The 8216-nt window shown below is 34.3% G+C and overlaps 1 protein-coding gene and 1 pseudogene across 2 annotated transcripts; one reads left to right on the plus strand and one right to left on the minus strand.

Annotated features, from left to right (window-relative positions):
* Positions 1-329: 329 nt before the first annotated feature.
* Positions 330-3118, minus strand: LOC121765627 (co-chaperone protein p23-2-like). 2 transcript variants are annotated; one of them, XM_042161830.1, is made up of 6 exons: positions 2924-3118; positions 2651-2834; positions 1632-1791; positions 1019-1044; positions 876-921; positions 330-594 (listed from the first exon to the last, which is right to left on the minus strand). In XM_042161830.1, exons 1-6 carry the CDS (start codon positions 2926-2928, stop codon positions 554-556), a joined length of 462 nt encoding a protein of 153 aa, XP_042017764.1. In that variant the 5' UTR covers positions 2929-3118; the 3' UTR covers positions 330-553. The 2 variants fall into 2 exon arrangements, with proteins under 2 accessions (XP_042017764.1, XP_042017763.1); XM_042161829.1 differs by having other exon boundaries at positions 1016-1044; positions 2924-3117.
* A 927-nt stretch (positions 3119-4045) lies between these two features.
* Positions 4046-6704, plus strand: LOC121765023 (annotated as a pseudogene).
* Positions 6705-8216: the final 1512 nt, after the last annotated feature.

The raw sequence follows: 8216 nt of genomic DNA on the forward strand, positions 1-8216 counted from the left end.
TGCAGACTGTCAGTGAATAACTTGTATTCATATAAAAAAAACAATATTCAGAAAAATTGCCATGATATAACAAGAATTTTTTTAAGTTGGGAAAACAAGAAGGAATTTAAGGGAGAAAATATGATTTTATAAATTTTATTATTATTATAATAAAATTATTATCCATTTGAAAGCCGAGAGAATAAGCTAACCAAATTCATAAGTTCATCACTGCCAATTTCTTGTTGATCTTCTTGGACTATGGCTTCAGATTTGGCAGCAGCACTGCCAAATTGTATGATAAGATTAGTTCAAGAAAGCACCAAATGAAAATGGCATAGCAACGAGGATAGCACGAACAAGCACTGCCTCAAAAAATTTCATTGAACTTCAAAGCAGAAATTCAGTAATCATCTTTTCAGTACCAAATGTTCGATGACATAACATTTCTCACTACATTGTGATCGAGATCAAAGTCTACACAACAATGCCATCTCGATATTGAAACGACTGCATATTTCTAATGGCGATAACTCTCGAAGATTTCTTGGTGCCAAAAGATGATATGTAGATTTCAGGAGATGCTACCCCTTGCTTTCTCCAAGTCAGGAAGATCTGCACCATCAAAAACAAATAAGCATACAAGCCCTGAATGTCAAAGACGCTAGAGTTTTAATCTTCATTCAACACTACAAATTTTGGTCTGGACATATGCTTGAATTTGATAAATGCAAGAAGCGCCATAGAACAACTAAGTAGGACTTCATTCTTCATTTATGGGATGAGAAATAATCACACTAAAAGATAACTGCCAATAAGAACCACCCCCATTGGAATGTAATGTTTGAGAATATAGTGATGTATGTAGATGAGCGAGTAAAGGAGATTTAACTCACAAAGCATTCCTTCATCATCACTGCTCTCTTCATTTTCACCAGTAAACTGGAAAACAAGAACCCATGTTAGAGACACAAATGATATATATCATCACCAGCTTTAAAATAATTGACCATGAAAGGGGGTTTCAGTTGACTACCACAGTATCATCATCAGAAGCCAGATTTGCTGCAAGTATTAAAAAAGTGAGAGTTAATTACGAAGAATACCAACCCATAAAACAACTTGAACGGTCTTTGCAATGAATCCATGCATTATATAATATTCTATAACACGAGCAAAGCATATTGGAAAATGTAGTGAAGGAAAAGACAATGGAAGCGAAAACAATAATCGATACCATCATCTAGTTGTATATACTAGTTGGCGATCATAAATATACCTCATGTATCAGAAAATTTTCGAAGATAGTCAGCACAATGGGCCAAACCCAATAAGCATAGAAACTTTTCAAGAAGAATTTTAGGCACATACAATCTTCCCCAGTCAAGAGACTAAGACGGAATGTAGGACATGGATAAGTATCATTTTTGGTCTCCCTTTCAATACAAATATTAACGCTTTCACTAGTTCATCTACTTCATGCGTGACATAATGAAACATGCGTAAAAGTGAGAAAATGTGACCAAGATCTAAAGAATGTTAACTTGTCAATCCAGGACTCAGAAAGAAAAGTGGGATGTATCAAGCTCGAATATAATTGAAAATTTGAAACCTATTAACCTAAACATCAATGTTATGTAGCATAAACTCACAGTCAGATTCTTCATCATCCTCATCGCACCATTTATTCCAATCAACCTTAATGTAGGGAGCAGGTTTTCCTTCAGATTTCAGTAGCCTTTTCCACCAACCTTTTGGTTCTTTCAGAATGCAGCATAGTATATTCCTCAAACCAGTTTTTGTCTTGCATCCCTGCAATAAAACACACACACACGCACATGCAAAAATGGAATAATGGATGGAACACAACCGGAGAATATGTGCTTTCTCCAAAAATCTTAACACAAAGAGGCTGAGAATACAGTACACACAAGCAAAAATAAATAACAAGCTACACTGAGGAGAAATATAGCTAATATGTACAAGCAACTAATTTTCTATGTCCAATGCAATACTATGGCATCTGATCTTTGTTCTCCTCGATATGTACAAGCAACTAATTTTCTATGTCCAATGCAATACAAAAAATGGTGGCCTCTGGATAACATTCGCTTTTTCCAGGTTCATATTCATGAACTTAATCACCCTCTTCATAGTAACGGTCTTCTCCTTAATTTTTTAACAAACATTTCTTTTCCTTTTGCACCAGCACTTCAGTATAAACTACAAAACCTTGTGAAAAACATACAGGTAATATGTTTTTCATGGCTTCAAACACTTATTTTTTTGAGTCCCAAACCAAATGTGGGACCACAACCAGCAGTATGAAATTTACAAAATCTGCAGCCCATATGACCTAACTCAGTATCCATACGAATCTCATCTTGACTAACCTATAACAACCTTTTTGAGTCCATGGGATTACTGTCTATGAAGCTCTACACTGTTGCACTTCCAAACAGAACATTCTTTACCAAGCATCATAAGCAAGGAAAAACACATAATTTGGTAAAAAAAATAGCAATTATTCTCAATTCATCAATCAATCATGTCTCAATCAAAACCGAGGGACTCTTCTTATAATTTCCTAGGGTTCCGGGAATTAGTTAGCCCTAGATAAATGGCGTGTACAAATTTAATGGAGTAATTGGGAGGGGCAAAGTAGCGATACCTGAGGGGAAATGTTGCCATAGAGTTGGAGAGTGAAGTTGAAGGGGTCGCCATTGACACCGACGGCGGAGAAAGTGAATCGGCCGTCAGCTTCGCATTTGACGGAGATGTCTCTGGCGTCGGGCACTGATACGGTCAGGTACACCTTGTCCGACCGCTGTGCCCACAGAACCTCCGGCTGCCGACTGCCCTCCCAATCACAAATAGTAAAACAACCGAATTAGAGATACATAGAGAGAGTGTGTGTATTCATTGGCACAGTTGTTAGGATTACCTCATAGTCTGAGGAGTAATAGAGGTGGATTTCTTGTTTCAAACAAGGAATTGAATGAACTCAAATTCAACTGCAGTCAGAAAGAGGGAGATACTGGACTCGCAGAAGTTTGCTCTACAAAATTAATTTGGTGAGTTTAATAAAGTTTCAGTAGCATCAAACGCTAAATAAAGCAAACTTCTCTAACACGAATTTCGTTAGACAATGTAATGTGATACTATTATAAAGTATCTATGAGCCACAATTTGCGTTTTATATTTGACCTTTTAATTTCATTTAAAATATTATATCATTTAGAAATATAGAAACCTATTTTTAATAATTTTTTTGTAAGGGGAAGGAATCTTTCAAAAAGAAAAAAAATTGAGATGTCTTTTATTAATAGTGGAAAAAACTAGTACTACTATTTTCTATCCTATTTCCACGTATTGTTGACTAGTGAGTCATGGTATTTCTTTTATTTGTTCCGAGTTATTTGAATCATTTTCTTTTTTTACAAAAAGTCTTTCTTCTCTTATAAGCACTTTATTTTCTCTTCATCTCTCTTACTTTATTTCTTTCATTTTAATCTTTACCACATCAATTTTTTAAATCCGGGCCCAAAAGAAACGTTTCAACTACTGAGGGATAGAGATAATATAATTAATAGTAGTTATATAAGTTAAATTTCGAATTAGTTTTTCTTATCAATTTAAATTGACGGTACAAGTCAAGTGTTTATTTGAAGTTTCAACGATTAATTAACTTTTGAGTTTTGAGCATCATATCATTAAAAAATTTTAAATCAGAATAAACTTGTGAGAATCATCCCCTTTGAATCTGGTAACACACACATACCTGTTGGGCTGTAACAATTATAGAAGGTGGACCTTGAATAATAAAAAAAATGACAAAATATTAAAAACTGGTGTTATTACTGTAATAATATACTAGTACTATAAAATGCTTCAAAAATAAAATTCCAACTAATAATACTTGTATATTTAAATAAAAAAGGAGTATTATTTACTGTATTTTACTATAACTAAATATTCGTGTTATTATTTTTTTTATAGTTTTCGTGTTATTATAAAATGCATCGAAATAAGTATACTTCCGAATACTCCCCCAAGCTATAATTTGTGTTGTGGGGCATTCAGAAATTTAATTTGAAACCCAATTGTCTCACACACAAATACGATATCGGTTTTGACACTGATCAAGGAAAGGAAGAAGAAGAAGACGCAAATGGCAATGGAAGGCGGTGGTGGAAATCTATCGGAGCTCTACTCTAGCTCCAAGCGCCTCTCATTGAAGATCAGAGATGCTTTGGAGCGTCTCGAGTTCACCTCAACACTCAACATCCTCCTCTTCGCTTTCATCGTCCAGCGCCGTTGTCGCGGCCTCTTCTGATGATCAACCTACTTTGATTCGAAGAGATATCAGCCAGATCCAATCGCTCTGCGCTGATATGGATCGCCTCTGGCGCTCCATACCTTCCAAGCCTCAGCGCGATCTATGGAAAAGGTCTTTCTCTATTTCCGCAAATCTGATTCTTCTTATTGAATCTACGCAGGATTCGGATATGCATTCTGTTCTGGTACACCAATTCAACCCTGAATCTGACGAATTCTCGGAAATGTGTTGAAATGATGGTTTTCTAATCCCGATTATAATTAGAGTGCTCTAGGAAGGAGATTAGGAGATGCTGATTATGTAAAAGTGCTGGATCAATTGATATTTTCATGCTTAGTCCTTCTATATGTGTATGAAATTTAGAGATTGAGATTTACTGTTGATGTGATCCTGGTGTGTTGATTCGATTGCTGCTGGAGTGGCTTTAATTGCCTTGCTAATGAGAAAATCTTTTATGGTAACATAAACGGACGTCTCTAGGTGTATACTATTCGAATGATGCTCATGCTGCTGTAAATCTTATCGAATTACTTCAACAAAGTAGGCATTTAGAAGAGGCTTATTAAATTGTAAATGCAATGCTAAAGGGATGTCCGTCTCTATACCGTTTCCTGTGCCGCTAGGCATCTGCTGTACTTCTCATTTATGATCATGTAGCTCTCATTTTGTGACGAAAACTTTATTAAACTAAAGTGTCAATGCCGTTTTAGGCTAGATTATTAGTTAAATTAAGATGTAAGCAAGATAGTAACCAAAATGAACAAATAAAAATAAAGTCTAGCACCATTGTATTTTTGGGCGATGACTTGAGCTGTGTCATTTAATTGGAGTACATGCCTACATGGTGGTCAGAGTATGATCTTTTAAGGTGGAATTCGCAACATCTGCCCATTATTATATTCATCTGTGAATACCGATACTAAGATCTGGTTTGTAATTGTTGAACGTCTTTCTTTCTTTCCATTTTTATGTTTGGTTATAATAGCATTTTTATGTCCCAGTTTCCAAATTGAAAATCTGGATTTATAATAGATTGTCTTGTTATGTTAGTGTATTTCATTCATAATGATGAAAATCCTGTATATAATGTTATTTATTGTGTATGATAGCTTTTCGTGAAAATGATCATCTAAGCACTACCACTGGCAAAAATGGAACTAAGATAGGATCTATCCCTGCCGGAGAAACTTTTTAGTTACAACTAGGGTAGAAAAAATCTGTTAGAATCTTAGAATGTCGAATTAGAACTTTTGTTGCTGGTCATGGAAGGTACTTTTCAAATGGATTATGGGAGCAAGAAGTTGAATATTTAGAAGATGCTGATGGTATTCATACATCTTCCTGATATCATGCCCTGCTTCTTTCTTTTTGTTTTGGGAATAAGGTTATTGAATTATTCCATAATTGATGAACTTGGTTTTTTCTTCTGGCTTTGCAGATGTAATGTAAGACTTATAGTTTCTGTGAGACCTTGTCTTTGGTATGAAGAAATTTGTTTACCTTGGTCTGTTGTGCAGAAAGGTAGAACAAGTCAGTGAGGAGGCTGAGTCATTTAGAGCTAGTTTGGATAAGTACACATCAAGGCATCAGATGCGAGTACAAGAAGCCCAAGAGAGAGCTGAATTACTTGGAAGAGCTGTATTGCCTCCGTCTCAGATTAATAACCACTTATCTTTTATATGCTTGTCTGAGTTATGACAACTTATCCTTTTGAATGTTCCATTTGTTTCAAAGTGGAGATGCTCATGTTTTAAGAATCTTCGATGAGGAGGCTCAAGCAGTGGAGTCAGTCCGTAGATCAACAAGATTACTAGAGGAAAGCTTTGCAACAGGAGTTGCTATTCTTTCCAAGTATAGTGAGCAAAGGGACCATTTAAAGGTAACCATTTCGAAGCCCCTGCTAGATGCAAAAGTATGCATCTGTCTTTTAAAAATTCTGTGGTGCTTTGCTGTATGTATTTTTTTTTACTATAAAACACTCTATATGGCTAAAGAACTTGCATAAAGTTACTCGCAGTTATGGGAGGTAAGTAAATTTAATGATACAATTTTATTGTGCAAGACGAGACTCGTTAAAATAAACATGTCTGTCAATATGCGACTCCCTGCACATATTCCAGCATAAATTTTGATGTTTATGCGACTTACTGGTACTGGAATGAAAGGAAGTTGTAGGATCACTATAGAAGTCAAATAATGTTATTTTGATTCAATTTAAGAGAGCTGCCCCCTGCTCCACAGAAGTTAGTGTTCATTTTTTTCTGTGCAATTGCATGAAGGGTTATAGGCTTTTTTATTTTAGTAGTTGTTTGCTGTATATTTCGACTTCATGTGGTCAAGCTGTTGCTGTTATAGCAGTTACATATCATATTTCAACCTGTTGCAATTTCACATTCTAGTAGTATAGTTTTCTTAAGATTTTGTTTACAATTAACCCGAGCTCGAGCCAAAAAGCTCAAATTGACTCACGATTCCAAACAAACTTAATAAAGACAAAATAATTTACTCCCTCCTTCCCACTCTAAGAGACGCATTTTCCTTTTTGGGACACCCCACTCTAAATGACACATTTCTTAAAATAGAAGTATCATTTTCTCTACTTCTTCTCTCTTCCTTTATTTTCTCTCCACTTAATTAATTCACAAAACAATACATACAATCAAGCCGAATAAGAAATGCTGCACTTAGAGGGAGATGGATGGAGTAATTAATATTCCATAGTATCACATTTAGATTTGATTAGTACTATTCAGTAATTTTACTCCATGTGCAATAGTTATGTAGTAGTACTAGAATATATGGCATGGTGGAAAAATTATAACTTGGATTACGTAAATAGGATGTATTTGATTTTTCTTATGTGTTATTTAAGTAAATAAGAATATTAAAAAATAAATTTTGAACAAAAAACTGTACAGTACTATATTTTCTTCTCGATATTTATCCGAGTTCATAACAAGTTGGCTCACAAGCTCGTGACTTGGGTACTATCTTGAGTAACCAAGTCATAGAAGGCAGTGATTTATTGATATATCCAAATGATCTTCTGGTGTGGTTGATTTTATCAGAGGTTGGTAAAAATGTTAAATCTCGTAGATATTTCTGGCTCTCAATGATGAAATGAAAAGAATGTTGAAGGAATTTACAAATGAAAGCATTGTACAGACGAGAATTAAGATTTGTAATCTCTCAAAAAAGTTGCTCTGTTTTGTTTTCTTTGAAATATTGTACTCCCTCCCTCCGTCCCACATTAGGAGTTCCGTTGACTTTTCTGCATTCGTTTTATAAAAATTATATAAATAGATAAAGTGGAGAAATGATAAAGTAAGAGAGAAATGAAAAATGATCAATACAAAAATGTATCTCAATACAAAATCCAAACCAAATCCCAAGATTTGCCAATAATGGTCAATAATTAACTAAAAATTCGAAAGGTCATTATTAAGCAATTTTAGATCATATTATAAAATTTAAATTTTGGGTTTGAAGTCATGGTGATGTTAAAATCATTTTAGGTCATCCTTACTATAACGAAATAAAAAAAAAATTAGCAATAACCTAAAAATGACATGTATGCTTAGTCCTGCATTTTTGTAATAAGATTGAATTTTGCATAGATCAAAACCCCTTTTATGTTTTTATATATTCTAATATTTATTAATCTTTTCATTTGAATATTTCCGAATTTGTTTATTTACTAAAATTAAATGAAAAACACAGATTCTCATTTAAACCAAAAATACTTCATCTACAGCTACTACACACCAACTCATTATGCGTTTTCTTGTATAGCAAAAAGAAGCCATTTTGCATATTCCAGCTTCTGCCGATCACTTGGGTATGCTTATCTCACTCTCACAATAATGTAATTGTTTCCTAGGTTTTAAAATATAGCTCC

Source organism: Salvia splendens, chromosome 14 (genome assembly GCF_004379255.2).
Source record: "Salvia splendens isolate huo1 chromosome 14, SspV2, whole genome shotgun sequence".
Lineage (NCBI taxonomy): Eukaryota > Viridiplantae > Streptophyta > Magnoliopsida > Lamiales > Lamiaceae > Salvia > Salvia splendens.